Genomic DNA, 21281 nt, shown 5'->3' with positions numbered 1-21281 from the left:
CTTGAAACTGTCACAGCCTAAGACTTTGTCCAAGGGCACATATTTTGCAGGTGGTAGATCTGTTGACACTCATGTCCCATGACACAAAATTTCTTATGTTCACACTGTATTTCCCAACTGTTACTTTAAATGCTATTTGTTTAGGGGTGCCTGGGTGGCTCAGTCGGTTAAGGTCCAACTTCGTCTCCGGTTATGATCTCACAGTTTGTGGTTTTGAGCCCTGCATCGGGCCCTGTGCTGACAGCTCAGAGCCTGGAGTCTGCTTCGGATTCTGTGTCTCCCTCTCTCTATGCCCCTCCCCCACTCGCACTCTGTCTCTCTCCAAAATAAATAAACATTTAAAAAAAAATTAAAAGGGGCGCCTGGGTGGCGCAGTCGGTTAAACGTCCGACTTCAGCCAGGTCACGATCTCGCGGTCCGTGAGTTCGAGCCCCGCGTCAGGCTCTGGGCTGATGGCTCAGAGCCTGGAGCCTGTTTCCGATTCTGTGTCTCCCTCTCTTTCTGCCCCTCCCCCATTCATGCTCTGTCTCTCTCTGTCCCAAAAATAAATAAACGTTGAAAAAAAAATTTTTAAAAAAATTAAAAATAAATAAGTGCTATTTGTTTAACAGTATCAATAAAATGAACAAAGAACAATAGTCTAGGATATAACCAATTGGGAAATGGTCCAATAACTCGTTAAAACCAGTGCATACCAGAGCAAACAAGATTTGCTATGCAGGCATCTATAAAATGTTAGAATCCACATCTTAGAAGAGTACTGGTCTTCTTGTTAATGAATCTAAGAGTCTCTACTATCATCTCTAATAATAATAAGAATATGACTAGACAGGAAACGTTAAATAAATTTAAACACACAGAACTTTTTTAAATTGCCATTTTATTTTCAGATGACAATTTCAGAATGGCTATAAGATTATGTAATTATCACATTATTGATCATTTCTCCTTATATATGCCAATGTGATTTTCCCCATCTGGTGCATTCCAGTTAGTATTTACTTGCGTTTAGGGGGTTTTCTTTGTCTCTCTTCTTCTGGTATCTCTTCTAAATGATGAAACCTACCAATGATGATTGAAGTCACAAAAAGAATTAAGCGAAGAGTCAGTAGAAGTACTGCCTTGTTTACCTTCACAATTATTTTGGGTGTGAGACCTACTTCTCTGTCAGGTGGGGGACCACTGTCTATACTACCACCCAATCCTCTCTCGTCACACGATGGTGGTTTCCAACCTTTCATACAGTGACAATGTTTCTTGTTGTTGCACACCCCTCTGAAGTTGCATGTCTTGACATCGCAGTCAAAACCCATGTCTTCGTAAAAAGTACAATTCTGTTTCAAACAGTATTTTCCTGGGCCACATGTTGCACCATCCACTACAAGCCCCATTTCTGGCGTATCTGTCCCATGGTGTGCGTCATATCCAAAGCATTTTTCTTCTGTAACACCTGGTATTATTATATGACGAAATGTAGTGTGCTCACCTCCACCAGGAATTTCATGGACATTACTACAGTGCAGCATTCCACAAAGAACATTATCTTCTTCACATTTAAAAGGTCTTCCTCCTCCTTGTGACACCCTCACTCCACAGTTGCCAAATCGGTCACCTAGTATATTCAAATGTTCATAACACTTCGGTGAAGCATCTTTAATTTGGAAGCCAAAAAGGGATTGACACTGCATGTCACGGTCACTACAGTTTCCTCTCACACAAACAGCTAATGCTGAACATGGGGTTCCATCTTGGGTGTACATGTCATTTGGACAATTATGTGTTTTCCCATCACAGTATTCTGGCAGATCACAAATACCAAGTTGGTCTCTGCAAATCGTTCCAGGTTGAGCAAATTTGCAGTTAACACAGCAGGGTCCTTCACTGCAATCACTGCCACGGAAAAGGACACAATTGGTCTTGCAACACTTATTCTTAGAACATTGTTTTAAGGAGCCACAATCACATTGTTCATTCCGATCTACAATTAGGTCACCACGACGAGCAGCTACATAAGGAAAATTTCTGTATGGGACATTTGGTATGCTCAAACAAGGATCCCAACCAGAAATCCAGTGATGCAATCTTGCATAAGAACAATTGCTCATCATATCCAATAAACCAGGTACAGGAGACATGACACAGTGTTCTCTTCGAAAGCAATGACAACCGGGTACATCATGTCGGATGCCCAAACTATGACCTACTATATGTGCTGAAATAGCTGCAGCTAAAAATATGTGATAATTTGTTACACATACATATGCTGCTCCCCAGTTGGGGTTGCACATTCCATTGTGGTGGGCATAATATAAGGCCCCAAAGAGTCTATGTCCTGTAAGAAGTATTGAGGTATCATGACGAATTGCATCATACAAAGCATAGAACTTCCACAAACCATATTCAGTTATAGCTGCTTGAATAGTCGAGAACTCATAAAAATTAATCCTGTCCATTCCATCCCATATGCACAAAGCACGTATGTTGACATCTAGGAGACTCGGTTTGTAAATGGTATGTAATATGTTGTTCAAAATCACTACATTTTCAATTATACGAGTGTAATTAGTATTCCGTACAGTTAACGTGTTAGAAACCGTGTAGTGAATTTTTAAATATTTCTTATGTGGCCACCACAAATAAACGGGGGCTGCCCTAGGAGCTCCAGAAAGTATTGCCTCTTCATATGCCTGATTTGTAGATTGTTCTTCAATCTTACACCTTTGAGACTCTGACGGTCTTCCTTCTGACACAAGTAGAGAAATCACATGCTCGAATCTGGAAGAAGCCTCCAATGGTTTTATTTCATAAGTGAAGTCATCCACCTGCAGCATGCCATGCAGACCCCCGTAGCAGGTGTCCAGTGTGCCCATGGACCCAGGAACCCCTTCCAGGTAGCTGTGGTAGTAACAGTCTCGAGGGACAAACGGGTAGTCCTCCTGCATGGCACCTTGATCATTGTCAGTGATAACAGGAAAATGTTTGGGCAGCAAGCTCCTCTTGACTTTCATGTGAACCACATGTCTTTGGCCTCTGAAGTGGATCTTATAGGAAAGTTGGCCTTGTCTCTCAGCTCCACTCACCCTGTGGGACACCTTCCTGGGGATCACAACTTCAGAGGAAGTGAAGCGCCATCCCGGGAGGGCATGGGAGCAGCAGACCGGGGACAAGAGTAGCCAGAGCAGAGGCAGCCAGAGATCACCTGTCAAGTGGGCCTGGGCCCAGGCAGGCCCCATGAGTGAGGGAGCCTGTGACCACAGAAGATGCAGTCAGGTGGGGGGCAGGCAAGATGATCCCTGAAACAGCAGCTTTCCTGGCAATGGAGTCCTGAGGAGACCAGAGAGAGACTGGGGACTGGGCAGAGGCCAGACAGGTGGAGGAGGGAGGGGAAGCTATTACATAATAATGGTGTGCTCATTAAGGGGGGGGGGGGTGCTGTGCTCAGTGAGTTGGGTGTCCTAGCACAGGGGACCTAGAGAAGAGGACAAATGGGAGGAATTGGGAACAACAGTGTGTATACCTGAGCTGAAAGGTCCCATGGTCTCTTGGAGAAGTCACAGGGGAAGAATAAGGGCATTTGGTGGAATTTTAAGTGAGCGAAGGACTTTTCTTTCTCAAACCTAAATGACATCAGGGATCAACATGTAATTAAAACAAAGGATGGAGGCTCAGTTGGTTAAGTGTCTGACTTCGGCTCAGGCCATGATCTTGCGGTTCGTGAATTTGAGCCCCACGTCAGGCTCTCTGCTGTCAGCACAGAGCCCGCTTTGGATCCTCTGTCCCCCTCTCTTTCTGTCCCTCCCTGCTTGTTCTCTCTCTTTCTCTCTCTCTCTCTCTCTCTCTCAAAAATAAACAAACATTTAAAAAAATTAAGGAAAAGAGAAAACAAAGGATGGAGAGGAGAGTGGAAGCTTCTTAAAAGAATTTTGAGGAGAGAATTAGATTCTCTCATACTTCATAACAACTGAATGCACTTGAGGTGATTGATGGAAAGAAAGAGGAAACAGAGGCCATAAGTAGAAAAATTAGCGTGTATGATAATAGTTTCTTATAAAGTTAAACTTCTAACCACCCTGTGTCCCAGCGATTCTGGCCCTAGGAAATTCCCCACAAAGACTTGTATGTGAATCTTCAGAGCAGTGTTATTCATGAAATTTATTCCACAAACTGGGAATAAACAACCAGTCCTTAATAGCTGAATGATTAAAGAAACTGGCATATTCATCCAGTGGAATAATCCCTCATAAGTCAGAATTAACTTTTGATCCATGTAAGAATATGGATTTATCTCACAGGTATGATGATGAAAAAGCTGTAATTATCAAGACAGTATGGTACTGGCACAAAAACAGACATATAGATCAATGGAACAGAATGAAAAACCCAGAAATGGACCTACAACTATATGGTCAACTAATCTTCAACAAAACAACAAAGAGTATCCAATGGAATAAAGACAGTCTTTTCAGCAAATGGTGTTGGGAAAACTGGACAGCAACATGCTGAAAAATAAAACTGGACAACTTTCTTACAGTGTACACAACAACAAATTCAAAATGGATGAAAGGGCTAAATGTGAGACAGGAAATCATCAAAATCCTAGAGGAGAACACAGGCAGTAACCTCTTTGACATTGGCCATAGCAACTTATTAGATTCATCTTTGAGGCAAGGGAAATAAAAGCAAAAATATACTATTAGGACTTCATCAAGATAAGAATCTTCTACACAGCAAAGGAAACAATCAACAGAATTAAAAGGCAACCTTTGGAATGGGAGAAGGTATTTGCAAATGACATTTGCAAATGATAAAGGGTTAATATCCAAAATACATAAAGAACTTATCAAACAACACCCAAAAGCAAATAATCCAGTTAAGAAATGGGCAGAAGACATGGATAGACACTTTTTCAAAGAAGACATCTAGATGACTAACAGATACATGAATGGATGCTCAACATCACCCATAATCAGGGAAATACAAATCAAAACCACAATGAGATATCATCTCACACCTGTCAGAATGGCTAAAATCAACAACACAGGAAACAACAGATGTTGGTGAGGATGTGGAGAAATGGGAATCCTCTTACACTGTTGGTGGTAATGGAAACTGGTGCAGCTACTCTGGAACATGGTATGGAGGTTCCTCAAAAAGTTAGAAGTAGAACTACCCTATAACGCAGCAGTTGCAATACTAGATATTTACCCAAAGGATACAAAAATACAAATTTGAAAGGGTACATGCACCTCAATGTTTATACCAGCATTATCAACAATAGCCAAATTATGGAAAGAGCCCAAATGTCCATTGACTCATGAATGGATAGAGAAAATGTGGTATATATGTATATACACATATACAATGGAATATTACTCAGCCATCAAAGAGAATGAAATCTTTCCATTTGCAACAAGGTGGATGGAACTAGAGGGTATTATGCTAAGTGAAATAAATCAGTCAGAGAAAGACAAATATCATATGATTTCACTCATATGTGGAATTTAAGAAACAGATAAACAGCTGGAAAGGAGAAACAAAGAAAAAAGGGAGAGGGAAACAAACCATAGGAGACTCTTAAAGATAGAGAACAATCTGAGGGTTGATGGAGGGAGGTGGGTCAGGGATGGGCTAGGTGGGAGATGGGTATTAAGGAGGGCAGTTGTTATGATGAGCACTGGGGTTGTATGTAAGTGATGAATCACTGACTTCTACTCCTGAAATCAGTATCGCACTGTGTGTTAACTAACTGGAATTTAAAAAATTTGAAAAGAAAAAAAAAATTACTAAAAAAATCTTTACAAAAATACTATGCAAATAAAATAACCTTTTTAAATGGAAAAAAATAAAATAAATTTCCTATTTTAAAGCAGCAAGGATATGGTAATTTTTACAATTGCAATGGAAAACTAATACATGCCCCAAGATAATTTAATAGGGAAAGCATAGTCTATAACAAAAAGTGGTAGGAAAACTGGATGTTTATATAGGAAAAAAGTTAGCCTCAACTCCTATCCTTACCATACACAAAAATTAACGGGGGGAGGATCTTACAATTACATGTAATGGCTAAGATGCTTACCTTTCTAGAAATTTTAATAAGACAAATATTCTTAGTAACAGATTAAACAAAGATTTTTTTAGGACATAATGTGTATTAATGATAACAAAAATGATAAATTGGGATTCATAAAAATGAAAAGTATCAGCTCCTTAAAAGGCACCATCACAAAACGAATAGGAAGCCTTAAACCAGAAGAGAATACTTGTGCACAACACATAAGAACAAAGAAATGTGTATCCAAAGTATTTGAAGAACTCTTATATTCAATAACACTAAGACAAATAGCCCAATACAAAAATGGGCAAGAAAGACTTGAACTGTCACTTCATAACAAAAAATATAGATGTGTCCAATAAACATAATAGTGACACATAACATCATTAGTTATCAGGGCAATGCACATTGCAAATGGAATGAGATACTATTTCTCATCCCCTGGCATGCGCAAGAGTCATTGGTTTGGGTGAGGATGTGGAACTACTGAACTCATGTATGTGTCTGGTGGGACTGTGGTGCAGCACAACCAGTGTGGAAGATACTGATTTTTTTTTTAATTAAAATTATGCCTACCCTATGAACCAGTTTAATGATTATGTATCTTATAGAAGAACATTTGCACTGAGATTTTGAGGCAACATATTAGTTTCATGAACTTGGACATCCAAATCTCTCCCCGAGTTTGAGAGGTTCTCAGTCATGATTACTTTAAATAAATTTCTACCCCTTCTGTCTCTGTTTTTCTTCTGGGACTCTAATGATGTGTACATTATCTTTTTTCCTTCCCTTCCCTCCCCTCCCCTTTTCTTCCTTCCTTCCTTCTTTCTTTTCTTGATGATGTCCTGTAATTCCTGTAGGCCTTCTTTTTTCCCTTTCATTCATGTTTTTCTTCTTTGATTGGTTAGTTTGAATTGAACTGTCTTTGAGTTCACTGATTCTCTTTCTGCTTGTCCAGGTTTCCTGCTGAAGCTCTCTGTTCTGCAGGTCAGTGTATTCTTCAGCTCCAATATTTCTGTTTTGTTCCTTTTTGTTTTCTCTCTTTGTTGAACTTCTTTTGTTTTTGCATTATTTTTTCTGATTTCATGGAATGGTTTATCTGTATTCTCTTGTAATTCTCTGAGCACCTGTTTAACAATTATTTTGAATTCCTTGTCAGACAATTCCTAGATCTCCATTTCTTTGGAGCCAGTTACTGGAGGTTTACTGTATTTCTTTGGAGGAAACACATATTCCTGAATATTCGTGATCCATGTAGACTTTCATAGGTGTCAGTACATTTGAAGATGCAGTCACCTCTTCCAGACATCATGGACTGAGTTTAGTATGGGAAGCCTTTCACCTTCAGGTGGATGGCACACGAGATCATGCTGTGTGACCTGGGTGCCAAGTATGGGAATATGTGATGGCTCTCACTGGGTCTGGGGGCGGGGGGACCTGATGTCTCCTCAGCTTGGGCCGCTGAAGTTCACAGCATTGCCAACTATGCAGTCCTTGGCAAGTACAGGAGCTGCAAAGTTGTTGAGTTCCTTAGTGGTACCTCCAGGTCTGGTAGCTAGGGACCAGGGAAGGCAGTAAGGGTTACCAGAGCCAGTGATGTGCACACCCTCAGTTGTGGGGAAAGCTGTAGGTGCCAATGCAGTGGCAGATGCCTTTTGCAGACATGCTTTTAGTGATGAGGACCAGGGCAGGTAGCAAGGAGTGGGGCCAACTATGGACAGACTGGCAGCTCTGAGGCGTTTCTGTCTCCCCAAGTATACACACCACACTGAGGCCAGTGATGGGTGTTGGGCTGGGGGTATGTAGGTATACAGCTGGAGAGAATAGCTACTGGTGGGCATGGTGGTACCAGCCAATGAGAGAAGCAGGGCCTAGTCCAGACCTGCAAGCAGCTGTAGGGGGAAGGGCTAGATATTGTGCACTCAACTGTGGCTACCCACTCTCCCCCTAGGCATGCACATTGCAGTGGAGGCCAATGATGGGCATCAGGCCTGTGGTATGCAGGTACAGCTAAAGAGGCTAAGCCCAAGTGCTGGAATGCTGATGGGACTCCACCACTTATACTTGTATGGTTAAAGAAGTGTGATTTGGCTGCAGGCATGGCTCTTGGTCCTCTTGGTCTCCACTGGGGACAGGGGGAGAGAACAAGGAGGCTGGTGTCAGTAAGTGCAAATATCTGGGGGGAGAAAGTTGGCAAGATCCACAGTGAGTCCATGGAGTCTGAGTAGGTGGCTGGCTTCATGAGTGGCCAAATCTGAGTTTGTTTGCAAAGCAGGTATTTGTAAACCACCATTGTTCCTACTGTGTGTCTGCTAATAACAGCCTCTGCTTTTCCTCCTTGCTTCTAGTCAGCTCATTATGTGTTAACTTTGCTGGTCTAGGTGGAATGAAACTAAGGTGGGACCTTTGTGCACTGCCCCATGAGGCTGGAGAAGCTGTTCACTCACTCTGTTCTTCTTTTGCTGGTAAGAGGAAAAGTTTCTAGTTTGGAAGTCCTTTCTTGGTGCTGAACAATGCTGGCGTGGGATGGGATGATGCAGGCAAAATGAAGACTTACTTCTCTTCTTGTATGATTATTCTGAGTTTTGTTGTTGTTGTTGTTTTTGTTGTTGTTGTTGTTGTTATTGTTCCCCAGTGTTGCTAAAACTTTCTACGTGGACTCTAGGAGTCTCCCAAATCTGTTTTTATCCATGGATAGCAGTTTTCCCATTGATCTTTGGGAGGGGCCTGGGAAGGCTGGATTCGCTGGAACCAATTCCTCTCCAGCTCTGAATTTGCCAGTGATTTAGAGGATCAGACCACATCAAGCTACTGGAGACCCTGACACAAGACCCTGTCCAGGGTGATCTGTTCCCATTGGAGTAAGGTAAGGGGATAGGGAGAGTTGCTCTGGGGCTCACTTGGCCTTTCAAGGAACACTGAGCTTTGCAAATTGTGATTTTTAAAATCACTGCAGCCCAGGTATGGTGAAAGATGGTAACTACACTTGTGGTGAGCATAGATGTTGTGTTGTATGTACTTGTCATCTCACTGTTGTACACCTGAAACCAATGTAACATTGTATGTCAACTATACTTTAATAAAATAAAATTAAATCCCTGCAGCCCAGCCTTGCAGAGCACTACCTGGGGGGGGGGAGGGCTCACCATGTTACAGGCTGGAGAGGGGGAGCCTCAAGTATAGAGGGTTTGGGCAGGTGTAGGTCTCCTGGCCACTGGGCTCTGGAGGCTGGTTCAGGCACCTGCCAGAGCCAAGGACGCATGTAACTTGTAAGCTGCAGGCCGGCAGACTCCTACTAGATCCAGAACATAGGTGAGAGGAGCCTTTGTCCTGGGCAAAGCTAAAAGCTGTAACTTAAACCTTGCCCCCAAATCCTGAGTAAGGACCCCTTGAAGTGGTATGCAGGCATGAGTCCTGCTGCTGCCCTTGTGACTTTTAGGCAGGTCCTTTGGTGCCCTCTGCCTGTCTCCACCACCTGGTCGTGACACTCTGACATGTGGTGGCAGTCAGTAAGGGCAGCTGCCACAAAGAAGGTGATGATGATAGAGGCACTACCTCCAGGGGAATATTCCAGGCCCACTGCATTCCAAACCTGCCTAGCCCTGCCCAGTTAGGAGGTATAGCTATATCAAGATTGTTGACCCAAGAGGATGGTGGCCAAGATAGGACACCCAGGATCCTTTCAAGCACCCTAAGTTTGGGGACTCTCCTTGCCACCTCTGAGAGGCCCCATGTGTCCCTCACCAGATTCAGCCCACCACCCCATTCATTTTGCTACCACTGCACTGGGGGTTCCTGACATGCAGGCCTTTGTGCCCTTGGCCTAGGGTGCTGTCCCCCCTGCACTGCAGCTTCTTCTAGACCTCATGTCTTGCTGAAATGTCCTCCCCAACACCTGGCATCCTCTGTTGGCTGCTTTTCTCATTTGTCTTCTATCCTCTCCACTGAACTGAATTCTGTGAGGACCTTATCCACCATCCTGCCCCCTGCTGTACCCCCAGGTCCAAGCCCAGGGCCAGTTTGCTCTCTGCCCAGTGGAGCACCTATCTTCATATTCTCCCAAGGCCCTCTCACAGCCCTTGGGCACCCTCTTTCCTCCACCTTGGCCCCACCCCTATGGGGATAGCTGTGCCTCTCAATTCTGCAGGTAAGCCCAGAACTGTGTGTGGTCCTCCTGAAGAGGACTGTCTCCACGAGGAATAGCCATATCTGTGTGCCTCAAATTCTACCATTAGTACTCATACCTCTGGTTTATCCTGAACATTCACCAGATATCTATCTATTTGGGCTGGGACCTATGCTGGGTGCTAGGAGCAAAGAACTAACCTGACTTGGAAAACTCACTGTCTAAGAACAGAGGTGGACAAAGCAGGAAACATAACCAATCACTGGTGAGGCTTGCTATGATGGACAAGGTGAAGAAAGAGAGATTTGGGGATATATGACCCCTGGCTCAGTGGCAACAGTCACACTCAGGTAGGGGAATTTGAGCAAGTGTTGATGGCCCAAAAGCCATAGCCATCTGCTCATCCCACCTCCGCCCAGTAGCCCTGCCAGGCCATCTTCATGTCCCCTCTCCGGGCCATGGGGCAAGAGTCATTCCTACTCCTGGTATGGCTGTTCCCTCAGGCCCATCTTACACCTTTCCATTCCAGGCTGTGTGTATGAGGCAGTCAGAGCCCTCAGGGCATTTCCAAAATGTTCAGGTCTGCCACTGCCCCAGGTTGGGTATCTGTCTTGTCCTAGGTTCACTTCTCTGCCAATTGGGGATAGAGGAGACCTATCTCTGAGCCCCAGGCCTCTCTGAACTGAGGGTCAGAGACCTGGGTTCTGCTTGCTGTGTGACCTTGGCCAGGTCACTGCCCTTGTCTAGACCTCAGTGCCCTCATCGTGGAGTACAGGTGGATTCACATTAGGAGTTTATACTTCCTGCATCCTGCACTTAAGTGAAGGAACTATATTGTACTTCAAGAACACAAGAAAACTTGCTTATTTGTTCATTCCACAAATTAATGGCTAATGCTTTTTAGGTGGCAGGCTAATGAATATGGTCATTTATAGTAGTCATACTTTGAAAGTAAAAACAAAGATTGATTCCAGAAGAAAGGTTTTCAGAAGTGTAGGAAATACATAACTGATGGCTTCCTAAGTGGTTTGCAGCTTTGGATATTTATTTACTGCTAAAAAAAAAAAAAAAAAAAAACAACTCACCGAAATCTCCGATTTAATCAATTTACAGCTCATAGTGAGTAAACATGTTTTCAGGTTATAAAACTTTTTTTTCTGATCAATAGATAAATCGTTCATGTTCTTTGAACAATTTCTGGTAAATGGGAATAAAGATGCCAATATCCAAATACTATTTGTTTTTTTACTTGGAAAAAAAAAGCATGGGGGTCCTTTAGGAGAGAGAGATTATCATTCCAGTAGTTTCGTAGGAATACTCAATATGTCTCATTACAATATCCTTTCATATATAAGGTGACAGTGACAGACTGTGAAGTTTGTCTAATAACATGGTAACTTCCCTCTTCTCCCTTGATTACCTTGAAAGTGGAAAGAGAAATATGTAATAATTATTTTATTTTATTTTATTTATTGTCAAATCACTCTGGTGTATGCCTGAAACGAATGTAATATTGTACATCAGTTATACCTCTATACTTAGCATACAATGAAATATACGTAGCATACAAGACATATGCTTTTTTTTTTTTGAGGTATACTTAGCATACAATAAAATACACAGATTTCAAAGTGGATCTTGATGACTTTTGATTTATAACCACCACCCTACCTTAGCCTGTTTTGGCCACTATAACAAAATACCGTAGACTGTGTGTCTTACAAACAAGAGAACTTTATTTCTCACGCTTGTGGAGATACAAAGTCCAAGATCAAGTCAACCACACATCTATTGTCTGGTGAGAACGGCTTCTTGCTTCATAGATGGCACCTCTTGCCGTGAAGCCACATGGCAGAAGGGGTGAGAGAGCTCTCCGGGGTCTCTGTTATAAAGACACTGATCCCATTCGTGAGGGCTCCACCTTCATGACCTAAAGACGTTCCAAAGGCCCCAGCTCCTAATACTGTCGCCTTTGGGCTTAGGATTTCAACCTATGAATTTTGCAGGGACACAAACATTGAATCCATAGCACACCTCAATGAAGATACAGAAGTTTCCTATCACTCCAGAAAGTTCCTTCCGTTCCTCCATTGCCACATCAGCCACATCAGGAAACTACTGATTTAAATTCTATTTCCGTAAATTACAGCCTATTCTAGACTATTCTAGAATTCATTCAAATTAAATCATGTATTCAGTTCCTTTGGTCTGATTGTTTCTGTCATCATCATACCTGTGAGATAAATCCATATTCTTACATGGATCAAAAGTTAGTTCTGACTTATGAGGGATTATTCCACTGGATGAATATGCCAGTTTCTTTAACCATTCAGCTATTAAGGACTGGTTGTTTATTCCCAGTTTGTGGAATAAATTTCATGAATAACACTGCTCTGAAGATTCACATACAAGTCTTTGTGGGGAATTTCCTAGGGCCAGAATCGCTGGGACACAGGGTGGTTAGAAGTTTAACTTTATAAGAAACTATTATCATACACGCTAATTTTTCTACTTATGGCCTCTGTTTACTCCTTCTTTCCATCAATCACCCCAAGTGCATTCAGTTGTTATGAAGTATCAGAGAATGTAATTCTCTCCTCAAAATTCTTTTAAGAAGCTTCCACTCTCCTCTCCATCCTTTGTTTTCTCTTTTCCTTAATTTTTTTAAATGTTTATTTTTGAGAGACAGAGAGAGAGAGAGAGAGAACAAGCAGGGAGGGACAGAAAGAGAGGGGGACAGAGGATCCAAAGCGGGCTCTGTGCTGACAGCAGAGAGCCTGACGTGGGGCTCAAATTCACGAACCGCAAGATCATGGCCTGAGCCGAAGTCAGACACTTAACCAACTGAGCCTCCATCCTTTGTTTTAATTACATGTTGATCCCTGATGTCATTTAGGTTTGAGAAAGAAAAGTCCTTCGCTCACTTAAAATTCCACCAAATGCCCTTATTCTTCCCCTGTGACTTCTCCAAGAGAACATGGGACCTTTCAGCTCAGGTATACACACTGTTGTTCCCAATTCCTCCCATTTGTCCTCTTCTCTAGGTCCCCTGTGCTAGGACACCCAACTCACTGAGCACAGCCCCCCCCCCCTCCTTAATGAGCACACCATTATTATGTAATAGCTTCCCCTCCCTCCTCCACCTGTCTGGCCTCTGCCCAGTCCCCAGTCTCTCTCTGGTCTCCTCAGGACTCCACTGCCAGGAAAGCTGCTGTTTCAGGGATCATCTCGCCTGCCCCCCACCTGACTGCATCTTCTGTGGTCACAGGCTCCTTCACTCATGGGGCCTGCCTGGGCCCAGGCCCACTTGACAGGTGATCTCTGGCTGCCTCTGCTCTGGCTACTCTTGTCCCCGGTCTGCTGCTCCCATGCCCTCCCGGGATGGCGCTTCACTTCCTCTGAAGTTGTGATCCCCAGGAAGGTGTCCCACAGAGTGAGTGGAGCTGAGAGACAAGGCCAACTTTCCTATAAGATCCACTTCAGAGGCCAAAGACATGTGGTTCACATGAAAGTCAAGAGGAGCTTGCTGCCCAAACATTTTCCTGTTATCACTGACAATGATCAAGGTGCCATGCAGGAGGACTACCCGTTTGTCCCTCGAGACTGTTACTACCACAGCTACCTGGAAGGGGTTCCTGGGTCCATGGGCACACTGGACACCTGCTACGGGGGTCTGCATGGCATGCTGCAGGTGGATGACTTCACTTATGAAATAAAACCATTGGAGGCTTCTTCCAGATTCGAGCATGTGATTTCTCTACTTGTGTCAGAAGGAAGACCGTCAGAGTCTCAAAGGTGTAAGATTGAAGAACAATCTACAAATCAGGCATATGAAGAGGCAATACTTTCCGGAGCTCCTAGGGCAGCCCCTGTTTATTTGTGGTGGCCACATAAGAAATATTTAAAGATTCACTACACAGTTTCTCACTCATTATATTTAATGAGGCCTAATGTGACACAGGCAATAGAGGGTGTGGTGATGATAAACAACGTACTCCATACGATTTACAAACAGGGTCTTATAGACATCTACGTACGTCTTTTGTGCATATGGAATGGTCGGGATCCTACAGATGTAACAAAAAAAAGTAGTGCATTCAAAGCTATACAGAGCTTTGGGTTGTGGAAATTTTATAATATTCACAGATTTATTGAACATGATACTTCATTGCTTCTTACAGGACATAAAATCTCAGGACAGCATTTTTATGGTCACCTGGATGGAACATGCAACCCCAACTGGGGATCATTATTTGTATATGTAGCAAATTACCACATATTTTTGGCTGCAACCATTTCAGCACATGTATTGGGTCATAATATGGGGCTCCGCCATGATGTACCTGGCTGCATATGTTTTCGAAGAAGCTACTGTGTTATGACTCCTGAGCCTGGTTTAATGGATACAATGAGCAATTGTTCTTATGCGAGACTGCATCACTGGATTTCTAGGTGGGATCCTTGTATGAGCATACCAAATGTCCTATACAAAAATTTTCCTTATGTAGCACCTCGTTGTGGTGACAAGATCATAAATGAGGCAGAAGAATGTGACTGTGGCTCCTTAAAAGATTGTAAAGAGAATAAATGTTGTGAGACCAATTGTTACCTCTCCCTTGGCAGTGACTGCAGTGAAGGACCCTGCTGTGTTAACTGCACATTTGCTCAACCTGGAACAATTTGCAGAGACCTACTTGGTATTTGTGATCTACCAGAATACTGTGATGGGAAAACGCATAATTGTCCAAATGACATGTACACCCAAGATGGAACCCCATGTTCAGCATTAGCTGTTTGTGTGAGAGGAAACTGTAGTGACCGTGACATGCAGTGTCAATCCCTTTTTGGCTTCCAAATTAAAGATGCTTCACCGAAGTGTTATGAACATTTGAATATACTAGGTGACCGATTTGGCAACTGTGGAGTGAGGGTGTCACAAGGAGGAGGAAGACCTTTTAAATGTGAAGAAGATAATGTTCTTTGTGGAATGCTGCACTGTAGTAATGTCCATGAAATTCCTGGTGGAGGTGAGCACACTACATTTCGTCATATAATAATACCAGGTGTTACAGAAGAAAAATGCTTTGGATATGACGCACACCATGGGACAGATACGCCAGAAATGGGGCTTGTAGTGGATGGTGCAACATGTGGCCCAGGAAAATACTGTTTGAAACAGAATTGTACTTTTTACGAAGACATGGGTTTTGACTGCGATGTCAAGACATGCAACTTCAGAGGGGTGTGCAACAACAAGAAACATTGTCACTGTATGAAAGGTTGGAAACCGCCATCGTGTGACGAGAGAGGATTGGGTGGTAGTATAGACAGTGGCCCCCCACCTGACAGAGAAGTAGGTCTCACACCCAAAATAATTATTAATATACACCAGGCACTAGCTCTACTGTTTATTCGTATGTTTGTTTTTCTGCTTGCATTAATCATTGGTGGCCTTATCCAATTAAAAGAAGTTTTGATGAGAGCTGAAAAATAAACTGTGGAAGCACCAATATTCCTGTTAGTAAATAATACTGAAATGCACAAAATAGAGAAAATCATATTGACACCTACTGGGAGCAATGAAAAATAATTACTCTGATAATTACACAATCTTATCCTGAGATTGCCACCTTGGAATAAAATGCCCTGGCAATACAAAGGGGTCTATGTGTTTAAATTCTTTTACATTTCCTGTCTGGTCATATTCTTACTAATTCCATAGATGACATTAGGAGCTCTTAATTTCATTAAGACATGGATTCTGATGTTTTCTACATGCCCATATAGCAATCCTGTTTGCACTGGTATACACTTGTTATTGGACCATTTTCCAATTGGTTATATCCTGAATTTCTGTTATTTGTTCATTTTATTGGTGCTATTTTTTTTTTTAAAGTAGGTTTCATACCCAGTAAGGAGGCCAACACAGGGCTTGAATTCATGAACCTGAAATTAAGACCTGAGCCTAGATCAAGAGCCAGACTCTCAACCAACTGAGCCACCCAAGCACCCCTAAACAAATAGCATTTAAAGTAACAGTTGGGAGATACAGTGGAAACATAAGAAGTTTTGTGTCATGGCACATGAGTGTCAACAGATCTACCACCTGCAAAATATGTGCTCTTGGACAAAGTCTTAGGCTGTGACAGTTTCAAGGTCCACATTCCATTGGGAGGTGAAATGCACTTTGCTAGGATTTTGTCATGATCAAAAGAAAGCACCCAAGAAAGGCCTGGAACATGTTAAGCACTTAATACGTGCCATTATTCCCATTATTCTCATTATTATTCTTGGGTTATGCTAAACCTGAGGTATTCTAGTATAATGAGTTCAGCTTTGTATCGTTATTATAACATGAGGAGGCAGACTGTCAGGAAAAGGGCTATAGGCTTTGTGGGAGAAGGACTGGGAGAATCATTACATTATCCATGTGTCATGATATTGATAGGTCCTTCCTCCTGGGAGCCCCGCAGTCTCTTCAATCAACAGCTACTGCCTCTGAAAATCATCTTTGTTCCAGGAGCTGCACAAGGATCATGACTTTTTACTGGGGCAACCGTTCTCAGCCTCCTGCTCTGCCAATGTTGCCTTCTTCCCATCATAGATGGGAGGCAGCACTCTCTTTGGTGACCACTCATCTGTTTGCCACCAGAGATGCTATGCTTCCTACCACCTCAAAAGTCCCTACAGGTGACTCCCCTTAGCTGCCTCTCCAACCTTGACAAACTGTATGGTAATTGTGGTTCCCTAGCTTTGGCCTGTGAAGAGCAGGCACCTGGCCTCTACTACTTACAGAGACTTCATTACCGCCATAGTTGTTACCAAACACCGATCTGGGCCAATCTGTCTTATCATCAAACTGGACTGTGGAGGAGAGACACGACAGAGCTCCTGAGAGGTGATGCTTCTCCTTACACCAGCACAGTTCGTGTTTCTTCCTTTCATTGAGGTGTAATCGACATGTGGCATGATATCAGTTTCAAGTGTACATACAGTGTAATAGCTCGATATTTGTGTATATTGCAAAACGCTCGCTCACCACAGTTAAGTCCAGTTAGCATCTGTCACCATACATAGTTACAAAAGAGTTTTTTCTTGTGATGGGAATTTTTAAGATCTACTCAGCCACTTTCAAATATACGATACAGTCTCATTCACTATAGTCACCACACTGTATGCTGCCTCCCCAGGGCTTGCTTGTTGTATGACTGGAAAATGCACCTTTTGACCCTCTTCTCCAATTTTGCTCTCCCCTCTCCCCCGTCCTCTGGCAACCACTGATCTGTTCTCTGTGTCTTTCCCAGTGCATTCTGCTGGGTCCTCTGGCCTCACATGATATATGCAGTGTAGCATGCCTACTTCTCTCAGCCTTGTTCTGCCTACTTCCATGGAAAATTAAGCATTTCCACTTTGCCCAGGATGGGCGATTGCTTTCTGTGTGCTTCTGAGAGTCCCCGTAGAAGTGCGTGAGTCCCATCCCCTGGGATGGTGTCCTTGCCAGGGTGATTCTTTGCCAGGGTGATTCTTGCAGCTACTTTGGTGGAATCTCATTCCTCTCACAGCGCAGTTTGTCCAGCCGGGTTATGCTTGGTGTCGCACAGCAGCCAGGAAGAGAAGTGGGGACAGTCTCTTGTGGCGGGACAAGCTCCAGGCATTCATATGGCTGTGCAGAGCCGATATTTTCAGGGCTATCCACCCAGATGTCACCATCTCATGTTTCGAACTCCTGAGTTTCCCCAGCATAACATACTTGTTCTAGATGACCATGTAAAAGTCCCTGTTGCTGTTGGAAGCCTATCTGATCGTGAGATTGCTCCTCAGCTGTGATCTCTCTTCCACGCCAGGACAGAAGGGCCCTTCGGTAAGCAACCCAAAAAGCCTTCTGGCATTCACACATGGCCTTTAACGTTTAGTAAACTAGGGCAGTTCCTCTCATTCTCATTACCTTTTACAGTTCATCGACACAACTTAGTCATAACCTGTCAACTCTGCCATCCTTGTAGACATTGTGGCTTCCGTATGGTCCAAATGCCTAAATCGTTGCACATGAGGGAGGGTTGCCCTCCATCAGGACCTTTGCCTGGGCCACCGTTGGTAAATTCCTCAGTATTGGGCTACCTGCCATGTAGGGCAGTCTAGGGATTATCTTTGTTTCTTCACATTCCTCTTAGGACAGAGTCCTCCTTGCCAAGAGTGTTAGAGTGTTGATTGAGCATGTCCCCAAGCCCATCCAGCTGTTTTGTCAGATCACAGCACCACTGTCTTTGGAGAAGCAGATGTGAAGACAGATGTCTTGACCTTCAGGAGATTTGTTGAAGGAAATGTCTCTGAGGACAAAGGGGGAGGAGTAAGAGTAGACCAAGAGAGACTTCAGGCCACAATACTTCTTCTGTGAAAGGGGGGGAGAAAAAGTCTGAATCACAGTGGAAGAGCCTCAGACATCAGAGTTGGTGTGAATCAGATTCATCCAGGAGCCCTTGAGCCAGGGTGACCCTTGACAGCCTCCTGTGTTGGGCAGCAGTGGCCCTGCTCAGTGCCAACACACTCAGACATTGGCTAGGGCTTCCCAGGGGAAACAGGGCCTGGGGTTAATTTCTCATGGTTGCTAAGGTAACATACCTGGAGACTGCCGCTCATCCATGCTCCCTGTAGTGGACTACTCCCCTGAACGGTGACCTGAGGGGGTCACAGAATAAGCAACTGCCACAACCAGGGGGGTTGTTTTAGGGGCCACACAGGAATCCTGAATGGGAATAAATGCGGCCCACCATTCTTAAGTCTTTTAGGTAAACATGATCTCTGCTACTGTCTTAGCTGCATGTTGCTCCTATGCTGGTAGAGGAGGCTGTCCGAGGGGCTTTCTCTTGGCTTTTGTTGCTATAGTGACCCTTACTCCCTCTATCATGGAACCAGTGAAAGCATTCTGCCAGCTGCTAAGTACATCTGTCAATTTTTCATGAAGGGCCAGCAGAATGACAACAGACACGGCATAGGTTATGAGAAAAACCTGTGCCGGCTATCTGTTACCTTGCCTCCACATGCCCCCACACTCAGGGACAATCACCATAACATTTGTCTCTCTTGTTATTAATGGCAGCTCACACCCTGTAGCTGACAACGCTGCTAAGATGTGAACACTTCCCTTTCTCCAAGATCTGAGTATCATCTGAGGAAGGAGTGAGGGCGTGAGTTCTATAAATCCATGCACTATTGCCTCCAGAGTCTTTCTTTGAAAGGACTTGCTTCCACTTCAGTCAAGCAGTCTGGGTCTGAGAACTGGTGCAGGTCTGGCAACTGGGTGAAAGCTCATCATTTTCCATTGTGGCTACTAACATCATTCTTCAGAGGTTTTTGCTTGCATAAATCACGCTATGCCCTGATTGATTCCCATCTGTTTTTCTCATAGGAATATCATGTTCTATTAGACATCATCATAGACCCCTGTGACTGAACGTTTATTGCTTTGACATTCCAATTTGATTAATGTTACATTAATTACAAATGCTTTGCCTTTGATGGTTAAATGCTTCCTTGTGGCCCCTGCCTCTCTGGAATCCTGTCTCGTTCAATGAGACTAGGAGTCCAGGTCCATGGCAGCATCAGCCCAGGTCTACCAGAAGACAGCTGCTACTGAGCTGCTCAGAGGTGCCAGTGTCACCTTTCATTAGTCATTCTTTACCTATTCAGTGAAGAGATGCCTTCTGGGCTCTCCCTGGGAACATAACTAGCTGGTGGATTTTCTTGTCTTCCAATGCTTAGGTGGTGTCATTGATCATATTAGCTAAAACCTGGAATAAGTTTCTCAGCATTGTAAGGAAGCTGCCATTACCATGTGCAGAAATGATAAGTCGATTATCTGTCTGGCAATCTTCCCCAAATGAATGAGAGTATCCTCATTTTGGAGAGAACTCTGCAGTCATTTGAGGGCTACATGGTCTACTGGTCATGTTTCCTTAAACACACGGAGACCCCTATGATCATTCCTAAGATGAAAGTGTTTTGGGAAGGGAGGCCAGTTAATTCCTGTTATACACAAAAATTATACCACAAAGGTACACCTAATGCCTAAAAAAATGTTGTTTAACATTTTGAGGTCCTTTCATACGGCATTTAAATCTGAGAGTATTAGGTTTACAGTACCTCCAGTATGATTTTCTAGTGGCCGGTAAGCCTTATGTTTCCCAGTTCCGTTCAAACTGGAAAATTGTCCTTGTGTTTCAGGGACTGAATACAGTTCTCTGATTTGTCATGTCTACTTCACCCGTCGGGGTGGTATCTGCCCACCTTCGGGACTGAGTGAAAGCTATTGCTTGGGGATGAAGGAGGCATCTGAAGGTGTTGTCTGGTGTTTTGCATGGTGCAGGAACTGGGGCCACTCCTGTTTTTTCCAATGGGCTTCTCCATAAGGTTAGATAAGGTAGTCAAATCATGGCCAGAGCTGCCTGCTATGGGATGGCAGACTCAGTAGGTAGTTAAATTTTAGATTCCTGCAAGAGTTTGGGAGAGCTGCATTAGGGCAATGTCCTTCATGAGGAAGGTTCAAATGGAAGTTCTGAAAGATAAAGATCATTAATATCCCTCTTTCCTCCTTACCTCCCTGGGACACAGGTATTCCCCTCCTATAGTTCCAGGGTTGTTGTTCTCTTTCTGCTACGACAAAATTGGTTTTTGTCGCCCCTGTAGATAACAAAAAATTCCCCAATTAAAAAAAGAATTTTTTTTTAACCAGGTAGGCTCTGTGCCTCACAGGGGCCTTACACTCGGGACCCTGAGATCAAAAGGAGAATGCTCTACTGCCTGAGCCATCCAGGTGCCCCTAAAATCTTTGTAAAATCTCCTACTGAGACCCGGACCTTCTCTCTGGAAGGGGCTGGTAGAAGTGGTACTAGGGCACTTTTATAATATTAGAAAAGAATTAGGTTTAAATTCTCTAAGCCTCCTTCTAGTCGGGCTGCACTGAGAGGAAGCACTGCCAGGGTGATATACCAGGGAAATGAAAGATGAATCATGCCTAGGAATGGTCACAGCAGAATGCAGAATTTTACAAATAGTGCTATATAAACACCCATCCCTTGTATCCTTATCATAATCTAGGAAGAA

The 21281-nt window shown here is 43.5% G+C and overlaps 1 protein-coding gene across 1 annotated transcript; it reads right to left on the bottom strand.

The window, feature by feature from the left end:
* Window positions 1–998: 998 nt before the first annotated feature.
* On the bottom strand, window positions 999–2135 carry LOC115517088 (disintegrin and metalloproteinase domain-containing protein 30-like). Its single transcript, XM_030320233.1, has one exon. It carries the CDS (start codon window positions 2133–2135, stop codon window positions 999–1001), a length of 1137 nt encoding a protein of 378 aa, XP_030176093.1.
* Window positions 2136–21281: the final 19146 nt, after the last annotated feature.

Source organism: Lynx canadensis, chromosome B3, assembly GCF_007474595.2.
Source record: "Lynx canadensis isolate LIC74 chromosome B3, mLynCan4.pri.v2, whole genome shotgun sequence".
Lineage (NCBI taxonomy): Eukaryota > Metazoa > Chordata > Mammalia > Carnivora > Felidae > Lynx > Lynx canadensis.
This window is presented reverse-complemented; position numbering and strand designations above follow the sequence as displayed.

Coding starts and splice junctions, on each gene's coding strand:
- LOC115517088 (XM_030320233.1), bottom strand. CDS start 2,135: ATGTCTCCTGTACCTGGTTTATTGGATATGATGAGCAATTGTTCTTAT.